This window comes from Sarcophilus harrisii, chromosome 6 (assembly GCF_902635505.1).
Source record: "Sarcophilus harrisii chromosome 6, mSarHar1.11, whole genome shotgun sequence".
Classification (NCBI taxonomy): domain Eukaryota; kingdom Metazoa; phylum Chordata; class Mammalia; order Dasyuromorphia; family Dasyuridae; genus Sarcophilus; species Sarcophilus harrisii.
This window is the reverse complement of record NC_045431.1, coordinates 39,298,405-39,320,352: the sequence shown is the minus strand read 5'-3', so window position 1 is coordinate 39,320,352 and position 21,948 is coordinate 39,298,405. Positions and strand designations below refer to the sequence as shown.

Genomic DNA, 21,948 nt, shown 5'->3' with positions numbered 1-21,948 from the left:
AGAAAAAGAGTAAATAACTACTTTCATGGTTCTTGTTCCTTGCTCCTAAATTAAAAAGTTGTGAAATTTAAAAAAAATAGCAAAGAAGAAGTACAAAATATCACTTTTGAAAAAAAAAACCCTGAGGATTTTTAAATAGTTACTGTTCAAAAGGGGACAGCAATAGGAGATGGTGTATATGAATATCATGTGCCAGTTATCTTTAATTTATTTTGAAACTAAGCAGATGATAAATATTTACTTCTAGAATGACTACAAATAGGTTTCTTGATATGAAAAGGAGAAATTCCTGACTATAAAACTTCTTTGTAATATACATACAAAATGCTATTCTATTTTACATCAGGATATGGCAACCCCCAAATGCTCTAAGTAAATTTAACTGCATTTGAAACTTGAATAAAATGGCAAATACAGGTAATTCAAAATATAAAAAAAGCAATAATTATATTTATCATTACCAAATTTAAATTAATATAGCAGTTAATTGCCAAATAATTATTTTGCTTCTAGCTATAGTATACATTTTTATCTTCAAATATTTGAGTCTAATTTTAGATAGAACTTAGTAAATTACTTGGATGAAATTTGAAAACTAGTTTTAAAATGCTATAAAACTTAGGTAAATCAAATTGCTTTTTATAACTCAAACTTTATGTAGAGGATTAAAAAAATAACTTATTATTCCTTCATCACTTCAGGTAAAAAAAAAAAAAAGACAATTTAATCCTTTTTTAAAATATAAGACTTTACTGGAAATTATACTATGTTAATTTTCTTTTATCTTTTTAGCAATCATTTAAGAATATCTTAAGAAAAGTTTGGGAAAACAAAAATGAGGTCTTTTAAAAAGAATTTATGGCCATCTTATTTTAAGCCTAACAATTTTAAAATATTATTGTAACTGAACTGAACAGCATTTTTATTCCAAGAAGCTCATAGTGTTTCACTGTTATTATTTCCTTTACTTTTAAATAAATCTTATACTTGGCAACTCAAAAGAAAATAAATTATCATACCATTGGGATTAACCCATAAGAATTGCCTGAAAAATATAAATATTTTGTATTATATCATTTATTGTTTGAGAGATATGAATATTTTGTATTATATCAATTTTTAATGCATCAAAGAGTCCTTTTCCCCCAAATAAATTGTTCGCTAACAAGAGGTGACAAATATACTAGATGACAACAATCAGACAAATAACTGTTCAAATCATAACTTCTTCACTCAGAAAAAAGCATCACAAGTCAATGGTGAAAACATTAACTGGGAAATAAACACACTGCTATTTTGAAACAATTAACCTTTAGGATGAGTTAGCATTTGTGTTTTTCAAAGCCAATTGTCCCCAAGCTGTCCTGAAGACAACACATTCATACTATGTTCCTATTAAAGCACCATATATTCATATGCTAAATGTGAATTGGATATGCTATAGCAAACAAAATCATGTTTGGACCAGTATATCCAATTCTTACAAATATATTTTCAATTCATGTTACATTTTTTTCCTTTGAATAGTAAACAGCAAAACAACTGGTTTTGTGTTGTTGTTGGGTTTTTTTTAAGGTAAGTTTTTCCACTCTAAATAACACTTTAAAATGACCTACTATAAGATGAAGTCATTTTCATGGTTTGTTTTTTTTTTTAAAGTTCCTACTGATCAAAGGTGATTAGGGCACAGGCTCCTTCCAACAAACAAATGTTAAACTCATTATTCTAAAGGGGAGCTATGCAGACACACTGAGAACATTTGTAGCCATTTAAGGCTAACTCTTGACTTGAATAGGCACATAACTCCTTCCAAGGGGAGCTCCAGGGATGGGTACATGCAAGAGCAGAATGTGGCCTTAGCAGATAAATAACTTACTTCACAGCCTGATACTTTTACTAGCTATCCTTTCAAGTAATTTTGCAACCAAGATTTCCATTTAAATATATTTTGAAGTCATAAATACTAATATAGGGATTTTTATTTCCCCAAAGGAAGGAAAGAGATAAGCTATATATATATATATATATATATATATATATATATATATATATATATAGTATTAGAAAAGACACTTCTTTAATTCCTTGAAAAAAAAATCCCTTTATAAACTTTAATTCATTCTCAGAATGCCAGAAAAATAGATAGACAGTAGGAATATTCTCCATTTCCCAAAAGAGAGCAATAGAGAGAAAAACTTGGTAGAAGAGATGCAAAGAAAGGCAATATGGAATTCATGAATCCACATTGGGACCCCTGGTTTCTCAGTACTTTTGTCAGTCTACCTAATTTTTAATCACAGTATTTGTGTATAGCTACACACATTCTACATATTTTAACATTCATGATATTCTTTCCACATAATAAGTGATTCATTTTTATAGTGTCTATAACAATTTAGTAATCTACCCCCTTCATTTCTACCTATTGTTTTATACCTTGCTGACATCAGGTTCCTTAAAAAAAAAAAACTTCAGTAATTGTTCTCACAATTAAAAGTATAAAGTTGAAAAAGGCCATTAAACTGAGGCAGCTTTGCTTACCAAACTTCTTGCTTTCTTTAGTGGTGCCTGTCATCTTGATCTTTGCAACTTCAAAGAAATCTTTTATTTCTCTTTCATACAGCCTTGATAAATAATCCATGTAATTCTTAAATAAAAAAGTATGCACATTTTAACATAATATCAACAAATTCAATACAAATTTTAAAAACCAACAAAAAAAGCTATTAAAATAACATTCAAAATTTTGATTTAAAACTACAACTGTCTGAAGTTTTATCTATTTCCACAACTAGTATTTCGCAAAGTATGCTCCAAGGGACAATTTTTAAGCTAGAGATCAATCTAGGGGAATTCATTTCTTCTCCCAACATAACAGAAATTCTGTCTCAGGGTGGAAATTGCTGTACAGCATGTACAAGATCCCTCCCAATCTTCTATGCTACACGGGTTTGTAAAAAGCAATGTTCATGGAGAGAGAAAGCAGAGATCAGAGCAAAGCACTCCCTACCCCCCCACTTCTCATCATTCCTAGGTGGTTTACTTTTCCCAAACCCTGGTCCCTCAGGCAGAACATAGGTTCTGACTGATATATTGGTTCCCTCTCAGAGACCATTCTTACCAGTGGCTTTTATTATGAAGCTTTGCATTAATTAGATTCTATTCAATATTCATGGCCAAATTAGTTTGGTACAAGCTGTTACATGTTATAAAATAAGTCATTTTAAATGTAATTCTAATGAACTGTTTCCTAATGGTGGTCATCATTAAATGAAACTTAACTTAATATAAAATTGACTCATCCTAGCTTTAAATGTCTCTAACATTTTGCATATAATATACTTTTATTTTTTACTTTCTCAAAAACACACAAAAGCTTTTTATGCTTTCAGAGCAATCTGTTAGTCAAATTGATACTAGGAGAGTTGTGGCAGATAGGTTTTAAAAATTGTTATTATGGGGATTTTTGTTAGCCTCAACTTATTTAAAATGAATTTTTTATATTTTTGACTAGATGAAAACAAAGCAAGTATTTGCATAAGTTTTGATAACTTTCATTATAATTTTAGAAATGTGTTTTTACAGAAAACATGAGTCAAACATAATTAAAGTTTTAATGCAACTTTAAGGAGCATGATGCCTTTCTCAGTGCACATTTTATATCAATAATCATTACACAATTCATATTGAATTTCTCAGTCTCTGCAAGAAATGATTGAAAGACAATCCCCTTCCACATTATCTTTGTATATGTTGAAAGTATATCTTTGCTATGTTATATGAAATATCTAACAGTGGTCCCCATTTCATTGGGAAAGCTCATTTACCCACTGAGATTAAACTATTTTAATAATCATAGTGATCACCATTTCTTCAAGTTTTAAAGATAACTCTCTGACTTTAAGAGATCATAAATATGAACATCTGTCAGATTTTTTTTTAAAGGGATTTAGGCATATTACCACCTAGTACTGGGCATAAATGCTGACTCATTTTGCTAACCTAAGTATTCACCACCATCATTAACATGGCTGCTAAATCCATTAATTTTTTAAAAGTATATTTTTGATCCGGTCCTGAAGACAGCTACCTGCAGACTACCTGAGGTTACTGAAACATCCATGTAAACCAACATCACCACTTATTATATGAATAATAATGTATTATTTACATATTACTTAAAAGTTTGTAAGACATTTTCTTCATAATAACACTGAGATTAATAGTAAAAACTCCCTTCCTTACAGATGAGAAAACTAAAGCACAGAAAGATTAAATGACTTGTCTAAAATCACACAGATAGTAAATGTCAAAGCCAAGATTCCAACTTAGATACATTGATTCTAGGACAACTACTCTTCAGATTAATCAAGAAGAATATAAACAGTGTATGTAAACTATTTGATTTCTTAAAAAATAATAGTGAAGCAAGTTGGATACAAGAATTAAGGTTAGGGGAAGTCTTTTTTGAGCTTATGTAATTTTATGATGATCATCAAGTTAAAAAAAGTTTAAAAATCAAGTTAAAAAATTGGATGATGATATTCATTTTCCAACCCATTTTCCAAAAATGGGACTTAACAATGTGCTATATAGTCAGAGCCAAACAATCTTAATAGGGTTTGTGGACCTGGGAATGAATGGATGCATTCAAAATATAATTAATTTCCATAAGTTATAATTCTAAACAATAAACATCAAGTCCTTGCTGCGGATGAGGACAAATGTACAACCATGAAAATAGTCGAATGGAGTTCACTGGTTATTATTATTATTATTACATCTTTTGAAGGAATACTTCTGGTATCTTTATTTTTTCCTGTTACTTGGCAACAATTTAGTAACCAAAATTAGATTATATTCTAAAATACTTAGTTGTCAGAGGCTCAAACCACAAGGTCAAATTATGTTCCTGGGAAATATGTCTATTTCATAGTAAAAAGTATGAATTCAGTCAATAAAAACATACTCTGAGCATGAAATGGACCAAAAGTATCTATGAGTTGGCTTAATACTTGCCTCTTCATTAAAAATTACATTCATAAATATTGCATTACATATGAAGAAATAACATTAATACTGGGAACTCAGTAATACCTGGGTTCAGGTACTGAACTGGCCTCTGACACTTATTAGCTGCATAACTGCATTTAGGCCATTTCTAGTCATCCTAGTCAGTATGTCTGGCCACTAGACCCAGATGGCTCAGGAGGAGAGAATGCAGCTAGTGACTCTGCACAGCCCTCCCTCACTTAGGTCTAATTCCCCTGATGATGTCACGGTCTGCTTCGAGAATGAAGGACAAAGAAGAGCTATATGACCATAGGCCAGTCACTTACATCTTTTGAGCTGCAGATAACTCTTAAAACACAGGTACAGATCATTTTCATTTAGAATATGTCATAGCAACTCTTCGGTTTCTCTATGCCTCTTTCAGGATTTTTTCCTCTTCCATTCATTCCCATAAACTTTTCCTTTTATAAGACTGTAAATTAGTAAGCACTATTCTTTTGGTTTTGCTTTGTTTACATTGCATTGTTTCATAAAATCCTTTTAATATTGGTATTTCTCATAGCTGTTGATCTTAATTGCTTTATATATTCTATCAGATTAATGTAACTATCCACTTATCTAATGAAAATAGGATGCTTCCATTTTTTGCAATTATAAATAATGTAGCTACGAAAATATTTGACAATAAAAAACAGACTAAAAAAGCTATCAATGTAAATTCTCAACAAAGGAATTAATAGGTCAAAGCATATTAAATTTTTGTAACTTTTACTGAATACCATCAGACTATTTCCCCCAAAATGTATATTGCTTTGAAATTCCATCAAGCAATGAATTTCTATATAATCCTATCAGCACTGAATCTCACTGCTTTTATTTCTTCCAGTTTAATGTTTTAAGTGACAGTCAAAAGCTGGTGCTAATCAGCAAAGGTAAACAATTTTTGAAATGATAATTTGTGGTGTAATAATCTGTTGGAGTTTTTTGTTTGTTTGTTTGTTTGTTTTGACAAAGAGACAGGAATGGTTTTCTATTTCCCTCTCTCCAGTTCATTTTACAGGGAAATTGAAGCAAACAGGGTTAAGTGACTTGCCCAGAGCCTGAGGCCCCATTTGAAATCAGGTCTTTCAGGCAACAGGCCCAGCACTCAATCCTTTGAGACACTTATTTGCCCATCAAATAATAATTAACAATTAAAATGTTTTCTTTTGAAAACAGTATCTTTTGCCCATTTTCCCACTGTGCATTGCCCATGTTTTCTTTCAATCATTGAGTATGTTTCCCTCCTTCAGATTCCTTGATATTATCTTATTTCATTGACATTTTAAAAATTTATTTAAAATTTAAATGTAAAATAAGAAAAAACAAAATAGAAAATTTAAGACAGAAAAAGAAAAAAATATTGTCGTGCCCAACAGAATATCAGGGAGTATTCAAAACAAGTAACAATAAATTTCCATTTCAAGAACGCATATATAATAAAAGTAGCTCATCTTTTCTTTGTTTCCTTGTAGCTTTTCTTTTGTTCTCTGCTGTGCACTTTTCACTTCATTCTTTTTTTCCCCCTTTCTTCTTTCCTACCTCCCTCAAGCAGGCTACAGTTAAGCACAGTTATATTTGTGTATACATACATACACACACACATACACACACACATACATATAAATCTAAAACAATTATATGGCTGAAAATATTAAATCTCTTAAGGCTCTTAAAATCATTCTTAGCAGAGATTTCCTATGTATACACTTGGATTAGTCTTCTGATTTTTGTCTTCTTTATTGCCATTTTCTAGGAGAAGATTGAAAAGAAACTATTCCTGTTATCCTATCTCTTATTACTATTACCCACAGGTGTCCCCATTTGCTTCCCCTGGGAATATCCGGCCCTGCTCTCTAAAGCCCTATTGCTAAAATGTTTTGTTCATCTATTAGCAGCAATCACATACAACAGAGTTCCAATGAAACCCTGCACTATTAGCCTCACCATGCTCCTTCTCAGAAGAAAAGTATATATGAATTTTTAAAAAATCTGTCATGTGAAACTCTTTAAATGTATTTTGGAATTTTAGAATCTAATAAGATAGTCATTAAGAGGTAGTGTGATATAGGGAATAGAAGGCTGGCTTGGAGACAGAAGACAGTACAAGTTCTACTTCTAACTCTGGGCAAATCACTTAAATCTTCAGTTATTCAGACAATTCTCTAAGATTCTAATTTGCAGAGTAGGTGGCTCTGCTTTGGTACAAAAGTTTCCTCACTTAGAGTTCCTTAAAGCCAATAAAATCATAAGGCTAAAAAAAAACAAAACAAAAAACAAAACAAAATTGTTTCTTCATCCAAAAATGACAAACTGTTTTACAAGTATTATTTCCTTTAATATATATAACTCCCAATTCTATAGTCTATATACTATGTTTAGATCTAATATTGTTCCCCAAATTTGCCTGCCAGACACCTGCTGGATGCTCTATCAGAATTTCAAGTGAAGTAAGGGAACAATATTCAGTCTGGATATATAAAATTGGGAACTATCTATGAAATATGCAAGATTTGATGAGCTCACCAGGGAAAGAACATAGCAGAGAATGTTCAATAAAAAGCCTTAAAGGGACATACACTTAAGAGGGTGGGAGATGATGTTCCAACAAAGCAGAAAGAGAAATAGCAATTTGACCAGCAAAAAGCGAACTGTATCAAAGAAGCCGAGAGAAAAACAGGTGATCAAAAAGTGTCAAAAGTTACAAAAATCAAGATGATGAGGACTAGGATTGAGTCACTAAATTTAGCTGTTAAAAAGATGCATGGTTGGAAAAATCAATTTCAGATCAGCTTTTGATAATTTCAAATAGTTTTAAAAAATATTCTGGGAATACATATCCTCTTAGTTCTAGTAAATAACACTGCATAAATTGGCAAAATACTTTATCTGAATGTTAATCCATACCTTTGTTAGTCCCTCATATTTTCCATAATCTGTACTCTTTAGCCACTCCATCAATTTGGCATATCGGAGCAAGTCTCTGTGGAAGGGATGGTGATTAGGCAATGTCAATTCAATGGAGTGCTGTGCAAGAGTAGAACTCTGGTCATGTCCCTAAAGAAGTAGAATTGAATAAATTATTCACATATATACAGAAACATCCTGGCTACATGATAGCATCACTGAAGTGATTATGGAATTTTGCAAAGCAAAAATGAAAGACTGAAAGGTCAGTATTTTCTTTCTTTCTTTTTTAACATATAGGCTATATACAGCCAATTAAGAACCACTCCTACAAAATGATTTATTGACACAAATAGCATTCTGATAAAACATTTATTTAAAAAACATAGCCATTAGAAACTTAAATTAGTCGATTTAATAAAGCTCATTTCATACTTAATTTTATAATTTCCTAGAATCACTTTTAAAGATGTATACACACATATACATACATACTCCTATATACAAAAGTAGGATGGAGAAGAAAACTAAGTTTCTTGAGAATCAGTTAACATTGACAGCTTAATCTCTAATTCAATGTTAAACATCACTTTAAAATATTGTCACGAAGATCAGATTTTTATTAGTATGTACAAACAGGATTTAATTACTTTTGAATTGTTTAGAAAAACAGAAAAAATAGCTGAAAACAGGTATGAATATAACTCAATATTTAAAGAATTCCTGAATATTCAAGTTCCTTGAATTCCTTCCTTTGAGTTTCATTCTGTATGCATTTTAGATTAAAATGGATTGGTCATGTATACTTATTGTGTATTTAATTTATATTTTAATGTACTTAACATCTACTGGTCATCCTACCATCTGGAGGAGGGGGTGGGGGGTAAGAGGTGAAAAATTGGAACAAGAGGTTTGGCAATTGTTAATGCTGTAAAGTTACCCATGCATATATCCTGTAAATAAAAGGCTATTAAATTTAAAAAAAAAAATAGATTAAAATGGAAACACATCTAAAATTTCTAAATGAAAATATACTTTTAAAGGGATACACATAAAACTAAATCAGTAATTTAAATACAATAATCTACCTTCCTATATCATTTGCAAATTAAATTCAAGTGAAAGATAATAAAATTTCTCCAAAGCTAAATAATTCTAACTTTCCATTTACAGCATGTACCAGACTCACTGGCTTAAAAAGGAATCATATACTTACGTTTATACAAAATAATCGCAATACTTTTGGCCTAATGATTCTTTTGCTTCTATCCTCTAATACGTATCTTTATTTTTGTTCCATCATTAAAAATAGGTCATCTTAGACAAAGTTTTAACAAAAAAAATTCAAGTAATAATTTTATATAAAACTTGTATCCTCAATGCCTGACAGAGAGTAAGTCCTTAAAAAAAATCTACTTATTAAGTAAACTAAGTTCAAAACAATCACAGGACCAGACAAGGCCCTTTGATAAATGCGGACGAGACATAGACAAAAGATAAAAGATCATCACATTCTAATGGGGGATCTGTATATACCTGTAGGAGGTAGCACATAATTTAGATGATGGTACAAAATATATAAAGAATCTAAGAGGGAGAGCATTACAGGTATGGGCAACAGCTAACACAAAGGCACAGAGCAAGAGATGCCAAGTTGAATTAGGTCAACAAATTGGTCAAACAGGTTGGAATGTCAAGTCAATATATCACAGTAAGAAGAGCATTGAGCTTGGAATCTCTGAAACTCCAGTTCTGCCTCTGCCATTTTCACCTATTTCGTCATGTTTAAAATGATGAGGTTGGAGTAGAATATTTCTAAACGTTCCTTCCAGTACTCTATATATGACCTTAGAGTATATAAATAAAAGTAAGATAAAAATAAATCTGGAAAGACAGGCTAAAGGCAGGTGGATAATTTTAAATCCTAAACTGAGGAGTTTGCTTTTTTTTCCTTAGAAATAATATAAAGTCATTGACAATTTTTGAGCATGGAAATGATCCAGGTAAGTACATCTTTGGGAAGATTATTTTGGCAACTGTCAGGAAGATAGATGGGAAAGGATTGAAGCCAGAAGCAGCTAGGCCAATTAGGAGGAAATAACCCCACATGAGAGGTAATGTGTGACCGAACTGTGATCAAAATATTAAAAGATAATGAAGATATATCTAATAGTTAAATATTACAAAATTTGCTTCAGGAAATGCTGAGTCACTGAAATACTCTTCATTTTGATAGTTGAGCACTGAAAATAGGTGGTCTTATACAAATTTTATTTTACCACATAATGAAATAATGACCCTCTGACATTAAATTGTCAAAAGAGGGATTTTCATACTTGAGTAAGTATCAAAATTAATTTCATTTTTCTGCTTTATCCTTTCTATGCATTAAATGAAAACTCTTTTTTTTCTAGTCTTATTTTTCCCTGAATTTTCACAGGATGATTACAGCTTTAATTAATAGTATAATCATTGCTGTCATGTTGACAAAGGTATAACTTCAGAATTTAATCCTTTTAATAGAAATAAAGCAAAATAAGTAGTTATAAAAACAAAAACAGCCAAAGGAACATTAAAAAAAAATGGCACATGCATTTTTCTTTATGGAAATGGTTTCTCATTTAAATTACTCCAATTATGAATGTTGTTCAATGTTAGAATTGTAATTAGTTGAAGAAGCTAGATTCTCATAGAAATCTCAAATGCAAAAAATTCTAATAAAAGTAGAAATTGTTGATTGTAGACAATAGTTTCAGTGGGCATATTAGAGAAAAGAGAAGGGAATAATAGAGAAAAAATCAATTACACAATAATGCACCATTTATATCCATAGTATTTTTCAAAATAAATCATTTTTTTGCATATATTATTTATAGAATCTATAAACTCACTACATCTTTGCTGTCAATACAAGTTAAAGATAGCTTTCTTGACATTTTTTTTAAATAAGGGAGAGGACATAATGGCAAGATTAAGCAAAAACAAAAAGGAATTCTTACAAAGTATCACTACAGTCAACTTCTCCAACAATGAGAGATGATATATTGTATGTTTAACAACCATGATCCTGGATTAAAGTAACATATAATCATTCATCAATGACATAAAGATTTTTAAATGCCTCTTCTTTATTCTAATGATCTATATACATAAACAGAAAGTGAAGGAATCTAAAGCACTAAAGATAAACATTTTTCAAAGTCTGGCCAAATATATATCATTCAAAATTTGAAAAAAATGCAATTATTCTAAATGACAAGTTTTTCCTACTGCAAAAGGTAATGGCAAAAGGGGGAATGTTTATTTATTTATACTAATTTAAACATTATATTGACTGGGGCAATTTAAAATTCTAGTCCTCCAGAGGATCCTTCATGACAGTATGTTTTAACATTTTCTATAAGTATTCCAAAAGTGGTGACTTTTGAAAGCTTTGGAGATGAAGGTTTCTTTTTTTTCCCTTGTTCTATGAACTTTTATCTCTTTTTTCTTTTTCCCCTCTTTTTTCACTGTTCCACGGCATACTTATTTGCACCTTTCTGCCTTTGTTCCTTTCATTACTTTCATGTGGAATAGTCTTTCCTCTTTTTATTTATCTAAATCTAGTTTACTTCAAGGTAACTTCATCTCACCTTTCTAATTCTCAGAGACTTGTTTTCTTAATCATATACTGCCCTACATTGTTGGGCATTGAGAAGCAATATGGTAGATAAAAGACTAGTCATGGAGTAAAGAATGACAAATGAAAACTCATTTATTAAGCATTTATTATGTGCAGGTTGTGCTAATTGCTTAAGGATACCAACAAAAGCAAGCAAGATAGTTCTTGTAGGCAACACATTAAGAGGAACCAGAGGTGTGTTTGGAGATGAAGAGGCAAAAAGCGTAGTTCAGCATGGCTTAGACAGTCAGAAACTGATGTGGAAGCTTAGTTCTCAACAAGATAAGGAGAGAACTCCTTTATTAGGGACTAGGCAGAGTCCAGGTACAAGTGGGTGGAAGAGGAGGAAGATGGCCAGAGTACCAATGGCATCATTTGAAAATGGCTGGGAAGACTGGGACCTGCCATGGAAAAATCATTTGATCACTCAGTGCCTCAGATAACTCTCTAAAACTGTAAGCTGAAGAGACACAGTGTTTTGGTACTAGGTATTTTCATACAATGAGCTCCTGACATAGGTGAAGTCATTGGTCTATCTATAAACTCTCCCCTGCCAAAATGTTTCTAAATTCTTTATATATATTAATTTATTTTTTTTGCTAGTAAGAGAACTAGATCTCTATAAGGAAACTAACATCTCTGTAACAGAAAACTAACAAAAAACCAGAAAACAAAGATCTCTTTAAGGAAAACGGACATTCTACATACACTAAATATTAGATAAGAAAAAGTTTTAATCCATAAAAAATAAGCAGCTGAAATTCAAAATATTTCTTTAGAGGTGGAAGTGGGAAGGGAGAGAGATAAAGAGAGAATGAAGTCTTCATCTGGCTCTGAAAATGCTCAATTAACAGTGGGATAAATCAAAAGCACACAAACAATGGTTATTTTGAAACTTTTACTTCAATGTAACACTGAAATAAACAGTAATTAGGTTTCTACCAATTTTTTCCTATAATTGATATTTAATTTGATCATGATATACTTCTTAAAAGTACTTGTTATAACATTTATTTTTAGGGTTCTGTCTGTTATTGCATGCAACAATATGTATTAGTCTGTCAGCAAAAGGAAGGCTCATTTTAAGCAAAGACAGAAGCTTTTAAGACAGAGGCAGAATCCAACTTGTCACAAACAAAAGAAATTTTATACAGATTTATAATGTGGAAAGGACTACCTTGGTTACAGTTATATCCATCTATGTCGATAGTAGCATATCACCTTTAGACTCTAAAGAATCAAATCAAATTAGAAACTTGAACTTTTACTTTCTGTGACTCCAAAGTGGCTTTCCCAAACAACTATGACTTAATTACAAAGGAAAACATTTGTTTTCAATTTTCAATCATGAAGTCAAAACAAATAAAAAAATTGGTTTATTTCTCACAGCATTCAAACCCAATTTTCTTCCGATCAGGTTTTTCAGGCCCCCAAAATACCATCTGCTAAGGTACACAATGGCAGCTGTAAATGCAGTTATTTGGCAGCTTATATGAGTACTGTCAAGTTACAAATTTATAAAGCCAAGTCTTCAGCTTTCAGTTAGATTTAGCAAGCTTGACAAATAAAAACATCAAAATAAATTAGGTAAGATTGAGTCAAACCCCATGTACTCACAGGAACTGAAAGAAAGTTGGACCTGCTATAGAGCTGAAGAAGGGCCTGAGTAAACTAAGTGGAAATAAAATACAGGATCATAAGTATTTTGAAAAGATGAAAAAAAAAAATAAAGAACCCAATAACTGAAATAAGATATGTTGAAAAGTAACAAGAACAAATTCCCTAAAAAGTTAAAAAAAATTTCTGAAAATATTTTTCCAAATTGCAAAATGACACAACGAACTTTATATTATTAGAAATTAAATGCATCTTTATTCACAGCCTCTTCCTTTAGCACACAGATTCTTAATTTAGGGGCTTGTGAATTTTTTAAAAAATATTTTAGTAACAGAATTTCAATATAATTGATTTCACTCTTGTAATTGTATATATTTTACTATGTATATTAAAAAATATTATTCTAAGAAAGGTTCTACAGGTTTCAACAAACTGCCAAAAGAGTCCATGACACAAAAAAACTTAAGAAACTTGGCTGTGATACAATCAATTATAATTTTTTCCCCGATCTAAAAAATTGGCTAATTTTATTTACCTAAAAATATCAATTAGAATCATCGAGGAACAAAAGCTGTTTAAGTGAGAAGAGCTGTATTTTGTATATGTATATATGAAAGTTCCAGTGATCAACATTATTAAGGATACAGATGACTGCGATAGAAGTGGACTGGTTATGAAAGATGAGAGAAAACAGATGATCACTTTTAGTGGTATACACCATTTTGAAGACATTTAAAAAAAGGGAGGGGTCATCTCCAGTTTGTTGGGTAGATCCTTAATGCAGGGTTTATAGAAAAGCATGAGCAAGGTCATTTAAGATGAGAAGATTTGGAAAAGTGATGACACAGAGGTCCCCTTTCAAGTATATACCATCTCTCTATATAGTGATATGCAAATGACAGTTTTCTCTGAAAATTCAGAGTACTATATGAGACCCTTTCTATCATTTCTCAGAATGCATCAAAGGTGAAACAATATGTACAGTAATTCATGAATAGTTGTGTTTCCTTTTAATTGACTCTGTGATTTAACTGTTGTAGAAATTTCCAGGTAAGGAACTTCTACCAAAAAAAGATCAGCACCTTCTCTGCAACATAAAACCCTCAGAGTTGCTGGGGCACAATTAAGTTAAATCAATGTTTCAAAAGCCAATAGTGGTCAGAGGTGGAAATTGAACTCGGGTCATTCCAGATCTAGCTCTTGATCTACTTTGCCCTGTTGCCTCTCAATAAACTGCTAAATAAACATTTAAATATTCTTTGTTAGCTTTCTAAAGACTCAAAGAAGTTATAGTTGGAAAGGACATTACAGATTATCTAGTTCAACCAATTGCTTCATTTTACAAATGAGAAAAACTAAGGCAAAGATTAACTTTCTGGAAAACAGAATTCTCTCTCAGAGAAATAAATATGTGTGCCTGTATGATATGGGCACCAAAATCTAAGAATATGTAAACTGTATTATAGGATGGATGCTAAGGTGGTTTTAAAGTGGTACACAAATGGTCATCTAAATGCATGATAATCTTTTCAGAAACTTAAGATTTAAAATAAAATTACCTGTTGAACAAAAACATTGTTAAGATGACTGGCGAGTCTCCGGGCAAATTGCTCTCTCAAATCACCAAAACGCTGTTGCTGTTGTTTGACTGCATAAAGCATGTCATGTCCTGAAATAGAATCCCAGAAAAAACTGAGCAGTAGAAAACATTTAATGTGAGACTTGATATATACAATGACAAAATGTAAAGCAATAATACAATTTCAAGATTTGAAAAGAGCCAAAACTTTAGTTTATCTACTCATTTGTTTATACAATGTTAACAAAAGGAGATTTTTCAAAGTCCTGCAAAATCTAAAAAAAGTAAATGATTCAATTTAGGCGTGAAACAAAGGATTCTAAATGTTATTTCCCTTCTAAGCACTGTGCTAGATTAGCAACAGGACTAATAATGTTAGTGTAGAGTAGGGACTAGTGTAAAAAGAAAAATTCCTTCAAGACAGCAGAAACCTTCTGGATGTTAGCCACTGGATCACAATAGAAATATCATTTCTTTTCTTACCAAGTCAGTGGGCTAATATAATTATAAATATGGTACCTGGACGGAGAGCTACATTCATACACTGTAGAAGAGCATCAGCTGCATTGGTGCAGGCCTCAATGCCTCTAGAAGAAGCAAGATCTCCTTCCTGAAGCGCCTTTATGTGGCCTTTTGCCAAGTCCATGTGGTTCTGGAATACATGTAAAATATAAAGGTTATAGACATATAATTTTAGGTAATACCCTGATACTAGGTTTAAAATATTAATCAATTCTAACCATGACTGTAGTCTAAAATTCTCTCCCATAGTGCAACTGGCCAAATGTTTATTAATGGCTCTCAGCTGTTACTGCTACGGAGTGTAATGTATTAGCCTACTCACCACAAGGAATTCTATCTCTGATAGGAGCTTTACATTATTAGTGTTACTAAGATGAATTAAGTGGTTGCTTTCTGAGATTTGATCCATTTGTTCTTTCACACTTTGTAGCATTTCTTCATAACTGCTCAGCTTCAGTTCAATCTGATCCACCTCCTTAAGAGCTTCATCCAGCAACTTCATCAGGATATTCACTTGTTTCTCAGAGGCCATGATTGACTGGATATTTGCCTACAAAGAAAGGAGCATATTGGAAGGGCTCACTAAATCTGTACTATCAAAGTCAAAAAGAAACAGGCTGACTTGGGAATATACAAATTAACATTATCCATGTCCACTATAATTTTAATTTTGTTACATTTTGGCCAATTACATTTGTTTTTGCATAATAACTATTTTCATGTCATTTCAGATCTTTGTTTTGGTCTTCCCAAATAAAATGTAAAATCCTTTCCTATCCTACATTTCCTGACAGAGCCTAGCAGAGTTCTCTGTAGAAGATTACAATTTAGAAATAAATTTTTTACTGAGTTAGTTCTTTTCTTCTTTGATTCTGATTCCTACAACCTGAGTTTAATTCCCTTCAGTTCTCCTTCCATTGTAATATAGGTTAATGTCGTGTTTGGCCAGATGATACTGATGCAAAGTTTAATTAAAAATGATATCTCATCTCTGTGCCTTGTAATTTTTTTTATTTTTAAAATGAAGCCTGGACTAGATGATTTGTAAAGTTCCAAATGATTCTACCATTTTACTCTTCATTATAATTTTAAACTGTTCTTCATTCTGAATGTGCCCTAAGTGTTTTCTTTTGTTTTTCCCCTCCATTATGCACATCTTGGCATTTTAAAATGTATTTTAAATTTAACATGGCAATTCCAACAGAGTACCCTATTTGTCTTCTTTTGAACTTCCTTCTACTCCCTTTTTATATCCATGATTCATAGATGCTTTGTTCTTTTCTTTTTAAAAATTGATTTCTATCACAATTTTTCACTATCAGTTCCTTTCATTTTTTAAAAAGATAATGTCTATAGCTTAAGCAATTCTGGTATCAACAAAAAAATCTCTAAATATATATGGAACAAATGTAAAAATTGATAATATGCTGAATCACAAATTAGGTAGAGGTAAACATGGAAAAACATAATTTTTATATACCCAAATTATAAATAAGTAATAAAATATGGCTAAGAATGAATAAAGATATAAAGAGTAAAATGAAAGGCGCACATAAGAACTAATATAACTTATTAAATAGAATCTCAGTGCAAAAATTAGTTTTTAAAAAATGAAGACAATACAGATATTATAGATATATTAGATTAAAGGCAAATTTACAGTGTTGAATGCCTATCTCAAGAAAACAAACTAAAGTTAGTGAACTGGTTGTATACTTTATAAACTTTGGGGGGGAAAAAAGCAATAAACCAAAATTAAGAGAGATAATCAAGATATTAGTTGAAATCAATATGACCAAAACCAAAATTATAAGTAAAACCCAAATACTGATTAACATTTAGTAAGACTTATTTATTTATTTATTTATTTTAAAAAGAAAGTCCTAGTTACTAAATTATGGATGCAAAAGGGGAGATCATAATGACTATGAAATGATCATGGTCTACCAGAGTTTCTATTTACTACATGGGTTAAGCTGGCTTCTTCCCTTAAAGATGACAATGTTTTTCCTAAGATTTAACTGGCTCAGATGGCTAAGGTTCAGGCTGCCCTTGACAAAGCTTCTTGGGTATGTAAGGACATAAAAAAGGCATTCCCATGTAATTAATGACTTTCAGGCTTGATGAACGTTTCCAAACCTAGAAAGTCATTTCACCCTCCTTTGTTGACAAGACTTGTTTCCATATAAAAATGAGGAAGACCATGTCTATCTACCCAACCTAACAAAAAGAGAATTCTTCTTCTTCTTTTTTTTTTTTTTTTTAATTTAATAGCCTTTTATTTACAGGATATATACATGGGTAACTTTACAGCATTAACAATTGCCAAACCTCTTGTTCCAATTTTTCACCTCACCCCCCCACCCCCTCCCCTAGATGGCAGGATGACCAGTAGATGTTAAATATATTAAAATATAAATTAGATACACAATAAGTATACCTGACCAAAACGTTATTTTGCTGTAGAAAAAGAATCAGACTCTGAAATATTGTACAATTAGCTTGTGAAGGAAATCAAAAATGCATGTGGGCATAAATATAGGGATTGGGAATTCAATGTATTGGTTTTTAGTCATCTCCCAGAGTTCTTTTTCTGGGCATAGCTAGTTCAGTTCATTACTGCTCCATTAGAAATGATTTGGTTGATCTCGTTGCTGAGGATGGCCTGATCCATCAGAACTGGTCATCATATAGTATTGTTGTTGAAGTATATAATGATCTCCTGGTCCTGCTCATTTCACTCAGCATCAGTTCATGTAAGTCTCTCCAGGCCTCAAAAAGAGAATTCTTAATCTCCTTTTGTCAACTGGTGAATGACTTATGGGTGCCTCTTTTCATTCCAACCTTAAACCTGAACATAGTGGCCTGAGAGGGGTTTGTTCCTTACAATGACAAAAGAGATGAAAACATCAGATACTACTACTTTAATTAAAAGAACAGAAGGGACCAAACACAGATCCCTACAGCTCTCATTTACAGAGGATACCCTCCAAGCTGAGGTAGAATCATGTATGATTTCTCTTTGTGTTAATTAAGTTTTATAATCATCCCCATTTTATAGATACTAAAAATGAGGTCCAGAAAGATTGTGTGACTTACAGAGAAAACAGGCAGCAAACCTTTGACCCTAAATTCTGTCTTTCTCACTAATCTCCACAAATCCCTGATCCCTCAAAACTTGCTTTTTCCACAAATGCCCTTCTTACCACTTTTCCTTCATCTCTTCCAGCTGAGGTTTTATTCTCATTTTCTCCAACCCAAAAGATATTCTTTTGCACAGGTCTGTTTTGATGGGTCCCACTTTTTACTCTGCCTTTCCTTCTTTCCCCTTTTTCCTCTCATGACATATAAAAAGTATGTCTTCAAAAAATGGAGACCTGGGTAATTGCCTCTCTCTGGCCTTGTTCCCTAGAAAGATCTTGTCTTTTAAGAACAATAATAATAATAGGCAAATGGCACCAACGAAATATTTTGTCTGCCTATTCTGAAACAGCTGGCTAAGTTCATGAAAGAGATAATGCAATTACAGATAAAGTAATAATTGTACTATAAATCCTTAAGTGCTCAAAGGCAATGATCTATGTAAATAACCAGACTTCTCAATCCACTGCATAATAGTAATTCACATTTTGCAAGAAATTCTTACCCCATCTAGCACCTGCAGCTCTCGTGATAATTTTTCTGCAAAAGCTTCAGCATTAGAAATAGCATATTCACAGCCTTCCATCATTATCTCAATATCCTGCTCTTCTCTTGCATTTAACTCTTGGTACTCATCTACAGTTTCTTCATCTCCTCCTGTCACACTCTGATTCTCTCCACTTGGAACAGATTCTTAAAGAGTGGTAAAGGAAAAACTAAGATTATGGAAGCCAAAAATATGAAGTAAAAGTAGTTTATTTGAGGCTAGATAGGATCAGCTGTAAGCACAGGTTATATTTGGTAGTGAAAATAAAGAAAAGAGTAATTCAGATTCCATACAAGCAAACCAAAATAACTTATTTTTTGCAAAACATTTTATATCTTATAGAAATGAAGCACTATGTAAAAAGACACAAATCAAATTAAAAAAAACAAACAACCCAAACCATAAAACTAAAGTCGCTGATTTACAAATATTACATGTTTTAATCATATTCAAAGCCAGAGCTGAAATCCTTTATATTATGTAGAAAATGAATCTCATTTTCTTACTTCAAATAGTTATTACTCCTTAATTTAAAAAACTGCAAATTCTGAACACATGAAAAATATCTTAGCCTATTTTTGGAAACAATTTTAAATAAGAAATGAGAAATTTAATATAGTGCCAATCTCTTACAGTATATTTTAGGGTTCTGAATATGGTAAATGAATTTTTTTTTTTACACATTTAAATGGCATTTTACACCCAATTTAAAAATTTCTATGGATCTAGTGAAGAAACTTCCACAATTATTATATAAACAAGAAGAATGACAATAACACAAATTTGAGAAACTATAAAAATGTAAAAAGATGTCACTACTGTTTTATAAAAACTGGAATAAAGATCAGTTAAAATATTTGAGAGAACCCAGATTTTTAGAAATCATTATTTCTAGTTAATTTTAGAAATATACTAAGATCTTGGTAGGAAAGCAGTGGGATAAAAGACTTTTAAAGGTTAAAAACTAGAGTATTTAATTTCTGTATATTTGATAGGTAGCTTACAATTTAAATAAAAAGTTGAGCGACGCTAATATTATTCAACATAAACTGCTAATTTGTATAAGAAGTACATCTGGGTAAATATGATCTTTGTTACACAGTATGAATTTAATATTGGCCATCAAGACAAAACAAAAAAACAAAAACAGGCTTAAAACAACACAAGATTTCAGTGCTCAAAATGAAGACAAATTAAGCAAATGCTACATAAAGGCTAAAGCTTCTGCCAGAAATCATTATAGTAAACACTAGACAAACATGATTTCATACATTCTGAAAAGGGAGTTGTTTTACTGATATTATCTTAACTTTATAATGGGAAATTAAATTGTCATACATGACTAATAGTACCTAGGGACAAGGACTGACTAAATCATTCTAGATAGTACTTTATACAAACAGGCATAAATTCTTACGATGATGAGGTTAACTATAGCAGACTTTTCTTTCATAAGAAACAATCATTTAGAGGACAATGATGAAAATACTGTCATTAATTATGTTGCACTATGATTCTGTAACAATGACTGTTTATATACACAATTTCATAAAATATGCAATGAACAGTACAAAACATCAAATGTTAAATAGTTTAAATTATACAGAAGAATAAGAAAAGGTGTTACGCACCTTCTGTAACTTTAGGCAGTTCTGGAGAATAAAAAGGTATGAAAGAAGCAGAGGAAAGTAAGCAAAGAATATTAGCTGGGTAGCAAAGTATACAGGTTTTAATGTGTTTTTTAAAAATACTATACTGTAACTCATTTGAACTTTATGGTAACATACTTTTTCAAAGACATAATTATGTTTAAAAGTCAGTCATATGGAGAAGTTACTAAAAGGAATGGAAAAGGCACAAACTTAGTTTTCTGGCCTGAAACTCAAATTACTTTTGGAAATAAAATAAGTACTATATAAAAACATAAATAATTCAGAAATTAACTACAGACTTATTTTACTTTTACTTCTGATTTTTTGTTTCTTAAGAGATTTGTAAAAGTATGGGACTTCTTGTTCTTAGAAGAAAAATCTGAGGAATAGATCATTTATGTTATTTTGGAGTCTTGCCCATTTATTTTCACACAAAGAACAAATGCTTTACATAGTATCTCCTTGGCAATGGGTTAGTCAAAAGATTCCAGTCGTTTTAGAAAGTATATTGTTGAAGCAATTTAATGAGCACAATCAATATTAGATGAGGCTAGATTTTAAGGATATAAATAAAAGCTTTTGATTTAATTGAATAAAGAACAGATGTACAGTTTTGAGAAAACAGGAAAACTTAGATTTCTTCCTCTTAACAAATCCCTCTTTCAACATCTTATGTTGTTGAGAAGCCACAATTCCCCACTGAGTTTTTTGTATAATTTCCCCAAAGAAAAACTTATGTATTTTCATTTAGTGTTGATAAATTAAGTGCATCAACATTAATCTATTTTAATGATAAGTTAAAATGATTATGGGAAAAATAGTGACAATTTTTAAAGGTAGGCTAACTCATGTTAATTGTAACAGACAATTTGGACTCAGATAATAGATAAGGAAACACTTAAAGCCTTCCTCTCAGCAGAGAGATAGGAAACTATGTACGTAACAAATACTGTCAGACATAATCTGTTGGTCCATTTTGCTGACAGTTGTTCCTCTTTGTTAAAATAAACAGTTCAGGGAAGGAAAGTATAGTTTGGGAAATAATCACAATGTAAAAAAAAACATTAATAAAACTTAACAAATTATATCTTTTTTAAAAAATTAATTATAAAGATCATCTATTGCCCAGACTTACCAAAACCAAAAAGGAAGTATAGTTCTTGCTTATGTAAGTGGATCTTTAATGCAAATTTGCCCACATGGGGAAGGAAGAGTGCCATGGAGTGAAGGAATTGACACATAGTTCAAGGAACATGGGAGCCAAGGACCA

At 31.4% G+C, this 21,948-nt stretch overlaps 1 protein-coding gene across 7 annotated transcripts in view; it reads right to left on the bottom strand.

The window, feature by feature from the left end:
- Positions 1–21,948, bottom strand: part of EXOC1 (exocyst complex component 1) — a 55,432-nt gene that overhangs the window by 21,788 nt on the left and 11,696 nt on the right. For 2 of the 7 annotated variants that reach the window (XM_031943412.1, XM_031943414.1), the window contains exons 5-12: positions 20,658–20,678; positions 18,985–19,172; positions 15,661–15,888; positions 15,336–15,468; positions 14,797–14,906; positions 13,238–13,291; positions 7,960–8,109; positions 2,542–2,647 (exon numbers count right to left, since the gene is read on the bottom strand). In XM_031943412.1, the coding sequence (XP_031799272.1) occupies positions 2,542–2,647; positions 7,960–8,109; positions 13,238–13,291; positions 14,797–14,906; positions 15,336–15,468; positions 15,661–15,888; positions 18,985–19,172; positions 20,658–20,678 (990 nt within the window). The remainder of the gene's footprint in view (positions 1–2,541; positions 2,648–7,959; positions 8,110–13,237; positions 13,292–14,796; positions 14,907–15,335; positions 15,469–15,660; positions 15,889–18,984; positions 19,173–20,657; positions 20,679–21,948) is intronic. The other 5 variants (XM_031943415.1, XM_031943416.1, XM_012552237.3 and 2 more) reach the window with 3 other exon arrangements.